Source organism: Rhamphochromis longiceps, linkage group LG1 (assembly GCF_057381845.1).
Source record: "Rhamphochromis longiceps isolate RC_006_pf linkage group LG1, R_longiceps_female_GT1.1, whole genome shotgun sequence".
NCBI lineage: Eukaryota > Metazoa > Chordata > Actinopteri > Cichliformes > Cichlidae > Rhamphochromis > Rhamphochromis longiceps.
Genome location: NC_140557.1, coordinates 20964032 through 20981114, shown reverse-complemented (window position 1 = coordinate 20981114; position 17083 = coordinate 20964032). Strand labels below are relative to the sequence as shown.

At 41.6% G+C, this 17083-nt stretch overlaps 1 protein-coding gene across 2 annotated transcripts; it reads left to right on the top strand.

Moving 5' to 3' along the window:
- The first annotated feature begins 373 nt into the window (after window positions 1-373).
- Window positions 374-10825, top strand: btbd10b (BTB (POZ) domain containing 10b). 2 transcript variants are annotated; one of them, XM_085402232.1, is made up of 9 exons: window positions 374-527; window positions 902-1049; window positions 4813-5009; window positions 5422-5737; window positions 5880-5982; window positions 7684-7804; window positions 8704-8901; window positions 8987-9097; window positions 9748-10825. In XM_085402232.1, the coding sequence occupies exons 2-9, from the start codon at window positions 949-951 to the stop codon at window positions 10077-10079; spliced, it is 1479 nt and encodes a 492-aa protein (XP_085258358.1). In that variant the 5' UTR covers window positions 374-527; window positions 902-948; the 3' UTR covers window positions 10080-10825. The 2 variants fall into 2 exon arrangements, with proteins under 2 accessions (XP_085258358.1, XP_085258364.1); XM_085402238.1 differs by having other exon boundaries at window positions 375-527; window positions 4816-5009.
- The last annotated feature ends 6258 nt before the right edge of the window (window positions 10826-17083 follow it).

Below are 17083 nucleotides of genomic sequence, written 5' to 3'. Positions count from 1 at the left end.
GCTGAGTTACATGTACATGAAAACATATATTTATTTATTTACTTTTATTTATTTATTTTGTACCTTATTTCATATTTCTTTTTCTTTCCTTTTCTCCACGGTTCATTTTGTCTTTTATAGGCTTACAAATATCGGTACTAGTATCTTCACATTTTGGATTTTTTTTCATGAATAAAGGAAACTTTTAAAAAAAAAAGCAATCGCACACGCAACATATCGCGACACTTGAGGGACTCGGTCATCTTTCTTTTGACTTTTTTGAAGAAAAAGAAAAACTTCTTCTATTACCTACTGAAAACAGGTCAGTCACCTGTAGTACATTTAATTTTTCAACTCTTTAACTTTTGAGACACGTTTGATCGGCGAGCGTAGCAATGACTTTGAAATGTAGTTTTAAGTGCGTCAGCACGTCGAGCCGTTAACGGTCGTCACGTCGTACGTCAGCTGGGTGAGTGTTTTGAAAGGAAATGACTGGTTAGCTGGCGAGCAAGTGGGATTATACTGCAGCGGAAACCGTAGCCAGCTAGGTAGCTGTTTTTTCCTGTATCTTTCCTGTATCTCACGGTATCAAATCATGTCTATGGACACTCTTGGAGCATGTTTACTAGCCATTCTGCGTCTCGGAAGTTTGTTCTGATATTGTTGTAACGTACCGCTGGTAATACTGCTAATGCTAGTTAGCTAACTAGCTAGCTATGCTAAAATAGCAAAGTCGTCTCACAGCAACGTCGACAACGTTTAATTTGATAACAGCGATAAACCTGACAATCAATCTTTGTTCAACTCAAGCTTGGCTGCACAACCTAGCTTTTTTGTTAACCGACAGCAGCTACCTGTGGATTTTACACGAGGCTGACCAGGGAATTAAACTGACTTGTTGATTTCGCCATTTGTCGAACAGATTATGAACGGTGAAAGATCCAGACCGGGCTACCCCCTGTCCGGGTGATGGCAGCTCGTCTGCCGTCATATGACAGCAACTCCAGTGATACAGAAAACTGGGAACGAAAAACAGCGAGCCGACCGCGCAAACTCTGCAGGCATTCAAGGTGAGCCAGGTGAAAATATATGGAGTTGTAAAGTTCACAGCAACAGTCACATACGCCCTGTTCTAGGGATATCACAAGAGAAAGTATCGGTTTGCTTATGTGTATCTTTTGCATCCGTCCTGCTTTGTATTAACTCATAGGCGTAACCCCTATGAATATAAATTTGGCCTAGCACTTTCCCTGTAACTCAATGATTGCGTGATACTGGAGAGAAGTGTTAGTCCACTGAGAAAATTTTTGAAAATCAAATAATATTGCCTGTTTATGGCAGTATTTAACGTTTTCAATATATGGAAATGTGATGGAGTTGACTTCCCATGGGTTTGAGATTGCCCAAAGGCTCAAACTTACTTTTCACTTATCTTTCACATATTTATCTGTGATGTTAAGTGAATAACACCAGAGGTGAGGGGAGCCACCAGGCTGAAGAAGGAGATCTATCGCTCTTGGTAAGCCTGTGGGACTCCGGAGACAGCCGACAGGTATCGACAGGCCAAGCGGAATGCGGCTCGGGCAGTGGCTGAAGCAAAACTCGGGTGTGGGAGGAGTTCGGAGAGGCCATGAAAAAAGACTTTTGGACTGCCTCGAAGAGATTCTAGTGCTCTACCTGCACTGTGTATAGTGCTGGCGGAGCGCTGCTGACTTCGACTGAGAAAATTGTCAGGCGGTGGAAGGAATACTTTGAGGACCTCCTTAATCCCACTGACACGTCTTCCGAGGAGGAAGCAGAGTCTGGGGATGAGGGGAATGACCCGCCAATTTCCGGAGGCGAGGACACTGAGGCAGTTAAACAACTCCTTGGTGGCAGAGCCCCTGGCGTTGATGAGGTCCGCCCCAAATTCCTGAAGGCTCTGGACGTTGTAGGGCTGTCCTGGTTGACACGCCTCTACAATGTTGCGTGGAGATCAGGGGCAGTACCCCTGGACTGGCAGACCGGGGTGGTGGTCCCCATCTTTAAGAAGGGGGACCGGAGGGTGTGTTCAAACTACAGTGGGATCACATTCCTCAGCCTCCCTGGGAAAGTCTATGCCAGGGTGCTGGAAAGGAGAGTTTGTCTGCTAGTTGAACCTCTGATACAGGAGGAACAATGCGGTTTTTGTCCTGGTCGCGGAACACTGGACCAGCTCTTTATCCTCTCAAGGATACTTGAGGGTGCATGGGAGTTTGCCCAACCAGTCTACATGTGTTTTGTGGACTTGGAGGAGGCATTCGACCGTGTCCTGTGGGAGGTTCTGCGGGAGTATGGGGTGTCTGGCCCGTTGCTACGGGCCATTCGATCCCTATACAACCGTTGCAAGAGCTTGGTTCGCATTGCCGGCAATAAGTCGGACTCGTTCCCGGTGGGTGATGGGCTCCGCCAGGGCTGCCCTTTGTCACTGATTCTGTTCATAATTTTTATGGACAGGAATTCTAGGCGCAGCCAAGTGGCGGAGGGCTTTCACTACGGTGGCCTCAGAATCTCGTCTCTGCTTTTCGCGGATGATGTGGTTCTGTTGGCTTCATCGGGTGAAGGCCTCCAGCTCGCACTGGAACGGTTCCCAGCCAAGTGTGAAGCAGCGGGAATGAGGATCAGCACCTCCAAATCTGAGGCCATGGTTCTCAGCCGGAAAAGGGTGGAGTGCCCACTCCGGGTGGGTCGGGAATGAGTTCCCTCTCCCTGCCAGGTCTGGGCTTCTCTCCTTAGGCTGCTGCCCTGTCCTGGCCCCGGATGAAGATGGATTGATGGATGTTAATAGGGCTGCCACAAACGATTATTTTGATAGTCGACTAGTCACCGATTATTTTTGCGATTAGTCGACTAATCAGATCATCATCCATTAGACGTAAAACTACAGCTTATTGCACCAGCAGCATCTGCTCTTATATAACTATCATTAGCTTACAGCTTTAAGTGTTTAAGGTCTGTGCTAACTAAAAATAAAGACAAGATGATAGTTTATTCAATTTTAATGAAATTTGCAGATTGTTTCGGTGAAGTTTAATAAACTCCTTGCTATCTAAAATATAACAGGACACTGGAGTATATTCTGGAGCATCTCACACTTCTGATAATCAGCTGTCTGCTTGACGTTTATTCAGCTGTGTAAAAACTATAACTTTAATCTCAGACAAACTGATTTACTCAGGAACAAATAAAATACTAAAAAAAAAAAAAGCCAAACAATAACATTTTAAGTTATCTAAGTGACTCATATATATATTTAACCTGAGTAGCGAAAGACGGCGGTGGGTTTGAAAACGATTTGCGGGGAGTCCGGTGTTCTCACGGCGCTAGTGAGCCTAGCCCCCGGCTCGCTAACGAGCTAGTGGGTAACAGATGTCTCCGAAAACGTCGGAGCGCTTTTGAAAATATGTGGTGTCCTGATAAACTGAGCAGATATTTGAGGTTTACACAGCTACATTCTCGCCTGAAAATATGTTAAACGTTTATTTTGTGACCCAGAAAGAATAATAAGAGTAACATTAAAACTAACTAGCTGCCGCCATTGTTGGAAACTGCGCTGGGCCGCGCTATGAATTCTGGGACACAGCTGCTTCTTCTTCTTCTTCTTCTTCGGGGTTTAACGGTAGCTGACATCCGTGTACATGCAATGCTGCCATCTTCTGTTTCAGTCCGTTATTACACTCTTAAATCCTGCCACTTATTCCTGCGTCTTTTGTGATCTTACAAAGTTTCAAACGACGCGTCGACTATTAAATCAGTCGTCGACGATTTTGATAGTCAACGTAATCGTGACTAGTCGACAAATCGTGGCAGCCCTAGATGTTAAGTGAATATTTACTGAAGTATAACGTGTTCGTGATGACCACATGGAGCTCTGTGTAGCCTTTCCTTACTTTCTTGTTAACTCATCTGCCAGCCTTATCTTTATCTGCTTTATAATTTAGTCTCCTACCTTTTGAAGGCATGTTTCCTGTAGCACTTTAGGTATATAGTTATGACAGTGACTTGGTATTAACTAGCTTAATACATGCCTATGAATTTCTTGGTTATTTCTGGAAATTTGGTGAGCAAAATGAAACTCAAGCTTGAGTATATTTAAACAGTAATTTAAAACATTTTCAACACTGGCCTTGGGATTTTCCATTGTTGGAAGGCCAACATTTTTGGTATGCAGGAAAGCTCTGCAAGTGTATGCTCAGCCCCAGGATTGGGATGTATCTGTGAATGGCTAAAAGGTTAAACAAAACTTTTTTTTTTTTTCCTTTTTCCCTTTCCTTTTTTTTTTTTTTACCCTGTAGCTCTGCTTCTAATTGTGAATTTTATTCTTTCTCTGATTGTTGTTTTTTTTAAACACTAAGAAGATTTGGTCTTTGAGAAATTAATGGTTAGCTCTATTGTGTCTTTTTCCCATTTGAATTTTAATCTACTTTTATTTATAACTGCTCATACTGTTTATTTAGAAATGAAATTTCTAAATAAACATAAAATAAGCATGTCAAAACTCTGATTTGATTTTCTTTCAAATTAAATATCAAAGGTAATAGTATCTATATTTGACTGCAATACACAATGTGCGGCTTGTTACTGTTTTATTAAAGTAGAATCTGGTTGGTCTGGTGGTTAGTTTTAAATGTCTTTATGAAGCTTGTTGGCACTACTACAGTTGTTTGTAGGGCAAATGACCTAAGCCAAAAGCTGTGACAGCCATGTTGAGTGAAATGTGTTCCACATTGTGCGTCATAAAACTATGAAATACCAATATCCTCTGGCCTTGAGAAAGGGAGGAGGTGCATTACACATGCTTTTGTGTTTCAAAAGCAGCAGCCAAGCCCGTACGTCTCAAGTGAAGGAAGAACATAGGAAGATGAGCTTACATGGTGCCAGCGGGGGCTGTGATCGCTCACGTGACCGCCGCCGCTCCAGCGATCGCTCCAGGGACTCCTCGCATGAGAGAGAAGGCCAGCTTACCCCTTGCATTCGCAACGTCACATCACCCACCCGCCAGCACAACAGTGGTGAGTGTGCGTGGAAAGAATAGACGGCTTATATGGGTGTCATGTTGGAGTTCTGCAGCTTTTGGCAAGCTCTGTTAAACAGCTGACCAAATTTATCAACTTGCAGCTCAGACATGGTTTAGGTCTCCTGCTTTTGGCTGTGAGCAGATCAAGGCAATGCTTATCCACCTGTGTTTAGACCAAGACCGAGAAGTTTGACTGCCTACATGTCAAATGTTATGAGTGGGACTTTGTGTATATATACAATGTGTATATTGCAAAGAAATACAAAATTCTTTTACAAATCTTAGCTGCAAACTAAAATGTTACTACAAACTAGGCACTTTTTTTCTATCTGGATTTTGATCTTTGATTTGGACATTAAAACCAAAGATGATTTCTCCATGGTGATTCATTCCGCCCGCCCGTCTAGATCGTGATCGAGATGGCGGCTCGTCATCGAGGCCCAGTAGTCCGCGGCCTCAGAGAGTCTCACCCAGCGGTTCCAGCAGCAGTGGGGTGGTGAGCAGTCGCAACAGTAGCTTGTCCAGCACCGAGGGCACTTTCAAAAGCTTGGCAGCTGGAGAAATGGTTTTTGTCTATGAGAATCCTAAGGAAGGGGGAGCCGGTGGCACAGTTGGAAACCGAAACATTCGGACCTCAGAGAGAGTCACTCTGATTGTTGACAACACACGCTTTGTAGTGGATCCTTCTATCTTCACTGCACAGCCCAATACCATGTTGGGCAGGTAAAGTATATTTTAATCCTCGTTATCCTTGTCTTTAGTCATCATAGCTGTAACAACTGAAACTTAAATAAAAATTAAATATTCACGCATATAAGTATAGATCTGTGAGTTGGGGGAATAAATCAAAGTTTCTTTTGCACAGAATGTTTGGATCTGGAAGAGAACATAATTTCACACGGCCCAACGAGAAAGGGGAGTACGAAGTGGCTGAGGGGATTAGCTCAACAGTTTTCAGAGCAATTCTGGTTAGTTTCTCTTTTACATAATCCTTGTATTCATAAATAATTGTGAGGTAAATGTTGGATACACACTTATGCTGAATGATTTTTATCTGTGTCGCATTATTATTAAAAGATATTAAGCTATCGTGGGATCATTTTAGCTCACTGGGTAGAGTAGGCAACCCAAACAATCTGCCCTAAGGCCATCTACTTCCCCTGGTCTTTCTAATCTTCTCTTTACTGTCGAATCACAACGGAGGCTTAAAAAGCTCTGAAAATGTATCATAAATAAATAAAATAACACAATCAAGTCAACAAAAATCTACTTCCTTGCTCTTTTAACCAAACTTAAATATTTTACACAGGGCTATAAAGTCAGTTCTTAACAGGCTGCCTTTATTGCTTTTGTATAAGATGTAACACCAATCTCTGATGTCACAATTTTTAAATATATCAGCATTTGCTCATTAATGCTTCCACAGCAGAATGTAGAAGGAAATTGTGAATAAAACTCCCACTGGGATGTGTTCTTCCAATCTTTGTGGGACATATAACACCTGTTAGCCTTGAGCGACACACTATATTTTCCTTACCTGGATCCCCGTGTGTGTGAGGAGTTGTCTGAGCCTCTGCTGTGAAAGTCTATCAAAGTTCAATGCGGCCAGAGATGACACAAAACAAATGTGCAGTTATTAGTGTTGAATATTTTTTTTGTTTTTGTTTTTTCTACATTGATATTGACTTGTGAATTTTTAATTTTTTCAATTATTTGCGCTGTATGATCAGGATGTTGAATTAATACAGCCCCCACCCCATCCGCATGACCATTACGGATGGGGTCATGTTTAAATTACTTAATTTACTGGTATAGCAGTGTTATTGAAAAATGCATATAATGCCTGAAATTTAGAGTAGTGTACTGGTTCCTATGGTTTACTATCAAGCAGTAATATAAACAGTAGATCATAATACAGATGGTGCTGAAATAAAACTAGTTTTAAACTAAAGTAGTTTTAAATTAAAAAAAATAAATAAATAAACATTATATAATACCCATAATTCAGGTAGAATATTACTCAGCATGGGCTGTTTTGTACTGTCTACATTACATCTAATTAGCGACTGATTGCTCATGTTGAAACTCTTAAGTAGATATATGTTGGAAAATTGAATTTACTTTGCGATATGGTGAGTGAGTAGTACGCAGTTTACTGAGAAAGCTGCAGTTGGTGAGTTCTAAGAAACGTACGATTAGATTAGGCTGCATTTTTGTTGTCTGATTCATCTAAAATGCACCAGAAACCAACCCTGCAGAAAACACTGCTGCAACTATAACACAGTGCGTACCTGCTACAGCCCATTCAGGTATCTGAAGTGTATATGAGGCTGGAATGACAAAGCAAATTTGACTGATCTGAATCTGAGCTTTAATTCACAGTTTGACATTTGCATGGTGTTATCTGCTGCATCTAATTTCCTGCCAAACTGCATGTTACCTTTGGCCTACTAAAAACCCACCTCATAACAGTTCAACAGGCTCAGTAATGGAAGTCTCCTTTAGCATGTGTAACTCTGAAACTGCTGTTAGAAAGCAAACTGAGATTCTGTTACCGGGTTCATTTTTATCAAAAGGGTTTTGATTTTGTTTGTAATTGTATGATTTAAGTTGATGGATAAATGGTGTTTTTAATGATTTCCTCTTTGTGATTTCTCTCTAATTGGCAGGATTACTACAAATCTGGGATAATCCGTTGTCCTGATGGAATCTCTATCCCCGAGTTGCGTGAGGCGTGTGACTATCTATGCATCTCTTTCGACTACAGCACCATCAAATGCAGAGACCTCAGTGAGTATTTCTTCTGGGACACTGAAGCTGTTAGTGTTGCATTAACAGTAGCAGCGCTGAGTATCATTGATCAGGGAGACTGCTCAGTGCCTCGTCACTTTGCAAGGCTTAACAAGATTGCAGCTAATTGATCATAATCACCAACCTGTGAGGATTTCAGATTTTTGGCTTTAAAGAAAAATACAGCTTTTAAGAACAAGCAATTTTCCCTGTACGTGTGTCTAAAACGTAGGATGTTTTATTTTTTTTTTTTTTTAAGTCAGCAGGTAATTCTGGTTAATTACTATTTTCTTGTTTGTTTGTTTTTTCTTTTAGAGTTTTAGCCTATAATGAATAGAAAAACAAAATTTCTCAAATCCATATAGTCCTTATTCATGTGAAAGTGAGTTCAGGGCCACAACTTGTTGCATATCATCTATGACATTTCGTCTCCTTTCCTCCTCAACTTTTTGGGGTAAATATGTCTACAAATTTGATTCACGGTCATCTTGAGTGGGTTCTTTAAGGCTTTTCGGTGCACTGCAACACAATAGTGCCTGAAACTGATGGTTGCGAGACTGGACAGACCTTTTCTTCATTAGCACTGAAGATTTTGTAGCGGTACTTTGCTGGAATGGAGGCAAGGAAATGGTTGTTTGCTTACCTGTAAATTATTTGTTTGAATTTAAAACTACAAGTAGTATCCTGATCTGAAAGAAGCATTTTAATTAGGAATTCAGTTTTTATGAAGGCACCTCTGAAATAGCTCTGTGGTGAAAGATAAAGGCTACTTGCATGACAGTAGAGCAGAGGGCCTGTTTTTAGTTGTTTCAGGAGTTACTTGCTTACCTTTGTGCACTTTATAAAGTTTATGCTTATGATGGAAATTTTGAATTTAAAGTCTCACTCTTTGTTAACAGGTGCCCTGATGCATGAGCTGTCCAATGATGGAGCTCGGCGTCAATTTGAGTTTTACCTCGAGGAAATGGTTCTGCCTCTGATGGTGGCCAGCGCCCAGAGCGGAGAGAGGGAATGTCACATTGTAGTCCTTACCGATGATGATGTGGTTGACTGGGATGAAGAATATCCACCACAAATGGGGGAAGAGTATTCACAGAGTGAGTACCCACTAATTCAGAGCGTAGGCACACATCTCGGAGCACAGACGCACAATAAACCACCTTGTTTGTTTTCTCCTTGTAGTTATTTACAGCACAAAACTGTACAGATTCTTCAAGTATATCGAAAACCGAGACGTTGCCAAATCAGTTTTAAAAGAGCGGGGACTGAAGAAAATAAGGCTGGGCATTGAAGGTGAGCTGAATTTTTCAGTATTAAATATTGATGTCCTCTCTTTTTTTCTTTTTCTTTTTTTTTTCCATTCTCATGAGTGGGAGAGAGATGTCTGACCTATATGAACGGTACAGAATATAATGACTCACTGCATACTGCAGATTTATAATTACAGATTTGTTTGGCAGCAAGCAAATTAATGCATAAAATAGCTAACAGCAGATGCCTCTTTGCAATCTGGATGTTATTAGAGTCAGAATCAAACGAATCAACTGTGGTCGGCGTGAGACAAAATAATTTTATTTAATAAAATGATATAATGGTTTTGTACCCAAACTGCTTTGTTCACTCAGTTTAACATCTGCCCAAGTTAATATGCAGTTGGAGTGCAGTATTATGTTCACATACCAGATGTAGACAATAGACATGCTGCTACCTGAATGTTTTTGTATGCTGTGACTGAAAAGACACGCCTAAAGTGGGAAGTCGAGCAAACTAGAATAAGGTCATTTAGAGCCCAACACTTGGTAATGCATTGATTCCTTTTAAACAAATGGTCAGTCACATCACGTTCAGGGTGAGCCCCTCGCTTCTGGTGTTTGCTTTTTTGTATTCTGTGTTAACAAAAGTTAGCATAAACTGAGCCACTAGTGTTGTTGTCTCTCTGACAGGTTACCCTACGTATAAAGAGAAAGTCAAGAAAAGACCAGGAGGTCGTCCAGAGGTCATTTACAACTACGTCCAGAGGCCCTTCATCCGCATGTCCTGGGAAAAGGAGGAGGGTAAAAGCCGCCATGTTGATTTCCAGTGCGTAAAGTCCAAGTCGATCACCAACCTAGCAGCAGCAGCAGCTGACATCCCCCAAGATCAGCTGGTGGTGATGCACCCTGGCCCCCAAGTGGATGAACTGGATATCCTGCCTAATCACCCACCTAGTGGGAACCACTACAGCAACAACTACAGCAATGAGCCTGATCCTGATGCACCTTCACCTGCTGTCTGAGGACACGTTGGTCTTCTTTCAATGCCTCTGCCCCTCTCCTACTCTTCTAGTCCTACTCCCAGCATGCTGCAGCATGGAGCGCTAGGGGCACCATAACCATATTGCCTTGACACCTCCTTTGCAGCCTTAGAGCCTCAAGAACCTGGATGACTGTAGGAAAAAAAACACGAGGAACATAAGACTGGTGAAAATAACATTTCACTATTGTTTTCATTTTGGGGTTTTTGTTTTGTTTTTTACTTGACCAAAGGAAGGAATCTATTTTTGTTTGTGGGAAAAAATCTGTAAAAAAATATTATTAGCATTATTATTTACAATATTATTGTATCTTAATTTGATGGTTTTGACTGAGCACTCTTGTGGTGTCACTGTTTTTTCACAGGTTTTATTTCACTGATATCTTAGATTTTGATTCTCTCGGGTGGCCTAACTGCTAAATGGCTTTGATGGGGAAGGATACACAACTAGCTAAGGAGAGATTACATCTTTCTGGTCATGGAGAAAATCTGTTCTCACCACTTAGTCTCATGATCTCCAGTTGAACTCCTCTCAGATGTCTTTGATTCTTGTCATGGGATATGTAGTCATTGGCTGGATCTGATATGTGATGTTTTGCTCCTCCTGCAGCCAAGATATTAAGCAGAACACAGGCTGTTGTGGTCAGAATCTTTTATGTGCAAAGCTTGAAATTGTTGTTTAAAAATAAAACAAAATCATGAAATAAAGATGAACATTTAAAAAATATATATATATACACACAGTACAAAAGTGTGTGTGTGTGTGTGTGTGTGTCTATCTGTATATCTATCTATAGATCTAGATCTATATAGATATATAGATATAGGCAGGTATGTATATTGCATGCCTTATTGTAAAAGCCTAACAGGACCCAGGAGATGTTGCCCTCCAGAGGTAAGACTGACCAGATATGGTTAAATGCTAATGACCATTAAGAAGAAACATTTCTGCTCTATACAATTGGGTCGGAAACACTAAAAATAAATTCAGATTAATAATATAAATTTTTGTAATTATTACATTAAACCACTGATAATTCCAAATTAGATTCAATGTGATACCACAGACTGGTAACAGCAAACTGAACCATATTTAAAAAGCTTGAAGGGCTAAATATAATTTTTGTACTTACTTAAAAAATAAAATGACCTTTCTTCACACTGATATTTTTACTGCAGTTCATATACATATACATTTCCTATTTCATTTCTCCCTGAGTAGAAATGATAGCAAATAGAACCTGATAAGCTATTTAAAAGGAACCCCAACTATTATGACAAGTTACTCTAAATATGTTGCAAATTATCTCCACTACATAAAAACATACTTGAGAATAACTAAAAAAAAAAAAATTGTTATTCATTAAATCTTTGTTGTTTAAAACTATTTTGGAGTCGCGGGAGCGGCCATGTTTTTTCGCACAATGCATTCAGGGATGATGACATGTAGCAGGGGAGATGCAGCAGATTGACCCGGAATTTATACAGAGTTCATTCCCGCCACAATGAAGGGATTTTCCGGAAGTGGTTTCAGATGTTACCTTGGTTACATAGGCCTAATGTAGAGTCGATTTTTTTTGGAAAACTTTATACAATCAGGCAATCTGAGAACAAAGCATGATGTATAGTGCAGCAAAGTCATGCTACATGTAATTAGCAACCACTTTATTAGGTACATCTGTTCCACTATTCATTGCAGTAATCCACAAATCTTATCCTTTTACATCAGCAGCAACTCAAAGCACTTAGGCATGTAAACATCCTCAAGGAAGCCTGCTGAAACCAAACCAAGCCTCAGATGAAGGAATGTGTATTGCTGTTGTTGTCAGATGGCCTGGTGGGAATATTTCATAGGAGTGGGTTTAAAAAAGAATTATAAGATTATACCTTGAATAATGTGATACTGATTCATTAAATGCTGAATTGATTTTTGAATAAATGTGTATTTTGTAAGAATCGCCAGAATCTCAGGTTAAAGCTATTTCAACAACCACTAAACAGCTAAAACAGCAAATGAAAGCAGGTAAACTTTCTTCCACACAAAGATGTAAACACAAAGTGCGGCCCGACACTTCAAAATCTGTGAGTTGTCGGCTCCACACCAGACACGCTGCCAGGGCTGAAAGCCAACATCTCACAGACTCTGAAGCTGCAGGTTTTTTTGTTTTGTTTTTCAAAAATGACCTCCCACAAGAAAGCTTAATTTCTGCCGTTTAATACAGAAAAAATTTAAACGTTTTAAATCATGCCAAATTGCAAAACGCTTAGCTGTGTCGTACAGATGATATTCAGTTGTACATCTCCTTTAAGCCCCAAGATGTTTCCAAACTACAGATTAGACTACATTAGAGGTTGGATGGCTGATAACTTTCTTCAACTTAATGAGGAGAAAATCAAAGTCCTTGTTTGTGCTCCCGATAAATTTGTGCCCAAGATTATGAAAAATTTAGGTCCTCTTGCTACATTTGGCAAATCCTCTAGGGATCTTGGAGTAAACTTTGACTCAGTTGACTTTGGATGCTCATGTTAAATCTCTGGTTTGCTCCTGTTATTATCATTTAAGAAACAGTGTTGTGTCCACTGTGTCATGCTCAGACCTCGAAATTGTCATACATGCATTTCTTTCATCTCATTTGGACTATTGTAATTCTTTGTTCACTTGTTTATGTAATGCCTCGTTGGAACGTCTGCAGGGTGTTCAGAATGCTGCTGCAAGGCTTCTGACCTAGTCTTCCAAGTACTCTCATGTCACACCCCTGCTGATCCAGCTGCAGTGGCTCCCCATTAAATTCAGTCCGCTTTAAGAATATGACTTTGACATTAGGGGCTCTGCATGAACAGGCACCGACATATATCAGAGATCGTTAATATCCATGCATCTCAAACAGGTCCCTAGGATAATGTGATCAGGGCTTGCTTGCTGGTTGTCCATCATACGAGGCTGAAAACAAAAGGTGACAGAGCTTTTGAAACTGTGGCCCCCAGAGTCTGGAACTCTCTCCATTTGAGCTTGGGATCTAGAGACTCACTGGACTCTTTTAAAAAACAGCTAAAAACTCATCTGTTAAAACTTGCTTGTGGTTATTTTTGTGTGTGTGTGTTTTAGTTTCTCTGTAATTTTTATCTTGAAAAGTGCTATACAAATAAAATTTTACTTACTTTGTACTTACTTATTTTGCTATGTATAACGTTAGTTTTTCTGAAAATTCTAAGAAATTTCTTTATTAACAAAGTAAACTAAAAATAGTCTTTATTCTATTTTATAGTTTTAAAATTGGATTACAACATACTTGAACATGATATGATTGTGTTTTCACTGTCGGAGCTGTGGATCCATTGATAGCTTTAGTAATTTGAAAATTATTTATATTTTGATTTTTGTCGTTTTTCATTTGCATTAAGATAGGCCGATGCATGGTGATTCTCTGATGTGTATCTGTTTCTACCTGTGTTGATGCTAGCATGACTAAAGCTAGCCAAGAAGCAGTAAATATGTGAAGCAAAGGAGAAAGATATACTCATCAAATGAACAAAATCATAAGAATATAACACCAGCACTGCAAAATGTAACAAACATATGTTGATATCAAATGGTGTGTTATTTGAACTCTACATGAAACAATGACGCATCTTTTTCTTATAGATTTGTTATTTATTTTTCCCCCAATTGTACAAATTAGTCTGTGTTTGGCCTTAGTGTCCCAGAAATCATATTTATACAAAACTAAATACAACTCGTGAATATGTTTTAAATGGATGTTTCCTCACTTGATGACGAATCATCCATTTACATATTTGCTGAGAACTAAATCTGATGGCACTGAACTTATCAGTGGTTGTTTTAACAAAGCCCCCAAATCCCCTATGAGCAAGCACTTGGCGACAGTGGGGAGGAAAAACTCCCTTTTAACAGGAAGAAACCTCCGACAGAACCAGGCTCAGAAAGGGGTGGCCATCTGTCGCGACCGAGTGGGGTTCAAATCTTCACTGAAATATCAGTTTTATATAAATATGATGTTGAGGCCAAAATACTAATAGGTTCATAGCTCTCACAACTCCTCTGCAAAGGATTTCCCTAAGAGAGAGAAACAGTGGTTATCAAGAACTTGAGCACATTACCTACATATAAATATATGAATAATTATAAATTTGTTGGGTTTTGTTTAACAATGTCAGAAGGAGAGAGGCACTGAGGCACAGTCTTCCGCCCCCCGACGCTCCTGCTGTGCCTCCTCCTTCTGACAGGAACACAGACAACTCACAACTTCCTGGCCCTGTCGGCTCCTCTGCAGAGGGTTTCCCTAAGAGGGTGGACCTAGCAGGGTCACCGGGGGACGGGGAGCTGTGCCTCACGGCCCTCACTTCGTCGGAGAAACCCTCATGCAGAGTTCAGAAACTTGTGTGTTGAGTATGTCGCTGTGAGCCTCCACCATTTACTGGTGGGTGCAGCCTGAACTGTCTAGAGACAGACCAGACCAGCTGCACAACACAGACACTTCAAACCTGAGGACAAAAACTAAGAGAACAGAAAAATAAAGGAAACTTAGCTTACAACCATGCAGCGCTACAGGAGACGGCAGCACTGCAGAGATGAGGACCGGCACCTGTTTGAAAGAGACAAATACACACAAACACACACAACAACAGACGAGAAACAAACACAGAGAGAGGAAAAAGTGGTTATACAGAACTTGAGGACATTACCTACATGTAAATATATAAATAATTATAAATTTGTTGTTTAACAATGTCAGAAGGAGAGAGGCACTGAGGCACCGTCTTCCGCCCCCCGACGCTCCTGCTGTGCCTCCTCCTTCTGACAGGAACTGCCTACAGAACAAGCATGAATGATGCCTGAGTGGACAAACACAACTCACAAGTTCCTGGCTCTGTCGGCTCCTCTGCAGAGGGTTTCCCTAAGAAGGTGGACCTAGCAGGGTCACCGGGGGACGGGGAGCTGTGCCTCACGGCCCTCACTTTGTCGGAAAAACCCTCATGCAGAGTTCAGAAACTTGTGTGTTGAGTATGTCGCTGTGAGCCTCCACCATTTGCTGGTGGGTGCAGCCTGAACTGTCTAGAGACAGACCAGACCAGCTGCACAACACAGACACTTCAAACCTGAGAACAAAAACTAAGAGAACAGAAAAAGGAAAGGAAACTTAGCTTACAACCATGCAACACTACAGGAGACGGCAGCACTGCAGAGATGAGGACCGGCACCTGTTTGAAAGAGACAAATACACACAAACACACACAACAACAGATGAGAAACAAACACAGAGAGAGGAAAAAGTGGTTATACAGAACTTGAGGACATTACCTACATGTAAATATATAAATAATTATAAATGTGTTGTTTAACAATGTCAGAAGGAGAGAGGCACTGAGGCACCGTCTTCCGCCCCCCGACGCTCCTGCTGTGCCTCCTCCTTCTGACAGGAACTGCCTACAGAACAAGCATGAATGATGCCTGAGTGGACAAACACAACTCACAAGTTCCTGGCTCTGTCGGCTCCTCTGCAGAGGATTTCCCTAAGAAGGTGGACCTAGCAGGGTCACCGGGGGACGGGGAGCTGTGCCTCACGGCCCTCACTTCGTCGGAGAAACCCTCATGCAGAGTTCAGAAACTTGTGTGTTGAGTATGTCGCTGTGAGCCTCCACCATTTACTGGTGGGTGCAGCCTGAACTGTCTAGAGACAGACCAGACCAGCTGCACAACACAGACACTTCAAACCTGAGGACAAAAACTAAGAGAACAGAAAAAGGAAAGGAAACTTAGCTTACAACCATGCAGCGCTACAGGAGACGGCAGCACTGCAGAGATGAGGACCGGCACCTGTTTGAAAGAGACAAATACACACAAACACACACAACAACAGACGAGAAACAAACACAGAGAGAGGAAAAAGTGGTTATACAGAACTTGAGGACATTACCTACATGTAAATACATAAATAATTATAAATCTGTTGTGTTTTCTTTAACAATGTCAGAAGGAGAGAGGCACTGAGGCACCGTCTTCCGCCCCCCGACGCTCCTGCTGCGCCTCCTCCTTCTGACAGGAACTGCCTACAGAACAAGCATGAATGATGCCTGAGTGGACAAACACAACTCACAAGTTCCTGGCTCTGTCGGCTCCTCTGCAGAGGGTTTCCCTAAGAAGGTGGACCTAGCAGGGTCACCGGGGGACGGGGAGCTGTGCCTCACGGCCCTCACTTCGTCGGAAAAACCCTCATGCAGAGTTCAGAAACTTGTGTGTTGAGTATGTCGCTGTGAGCCTCCACCATTTACTGGTGGGTGCAGCCTGAACTGTCTAGAGACAGACCAGACCAGCTGCACAACACAGACACTTCAAACCTGAGGACAAAAACTAAGAGAACAGAAAAAGGAAAGGAAACTTAGCTTACAACCATGCAGCGCTACAGGAGACGGCAGCACTGCAGAGGTGAGGACCGGCACCTGTTTGAAAGAGACAAATACACACAAACACACACAACAACAGACGAGAAACAAACACAGAGAGAGGAAAAAGTGGTTATACAGAACTTGAGGACATTACCTACATGTAAATGTATAAATAATTATAAATCTGTTGTGTTTTCTTTAACAATGTCAGAAGGAGAAAGGCACTGAGGCACCGTCTTCCGCCCCCCGACGCTCCTGCTGGGCCTCCTCCTTCTGACAGGAACTGCCTACAGAACAAGCATGAATGATGCCTGAGTGGACACACACAACTCACAAGTTCCTGGCTCTGTCGGCTCCTCTGCAGAGGGTTTCCCTAAGAAGGTGGACCTAGCAGGGTCACCGGGGGACGGGGAGCTGTGCCTCACGGCCCTCACTTCGTCGGAGAAACCCTCATGCAGAGTTCAGAAACTTGTGTGTTGAGTATGTCGCTGTGAGCCTCCACCATTTACTGGTGGGTGCAGCCTGAACTGTCTAGAGACAGACCAGACCAGCTGCACAACACAGACACTTCAAACCTGAGGA

What these genes read in the sequence shown, in the direction of transcription:
- btbd10b (XM_085402232.1), top strand. Translation starts at nt 949, where the DNA reads ATGGCAGCTCGTCTGCCGTCATATGACAGCAACTCCAGTGATACAGAA. An exon ending in CCCAATACCATGTTGGGCAG is followed by an intron (nt 5,738 to 5,879) that starts GTAAAGTATATT and finishes TCTTTTGCACAG; the next exon opens with AATGTTTGGATCTGGAAGAG. An exon ending in CAGTTTTCAGAGCAATTCTG is followed by an intron (nt 5,983 to 7,683) that starts GTTAGTTTCTCT and finishes TCTAATTGGCAG; the next exon opens with GATTACTACAAATCTGGGAT.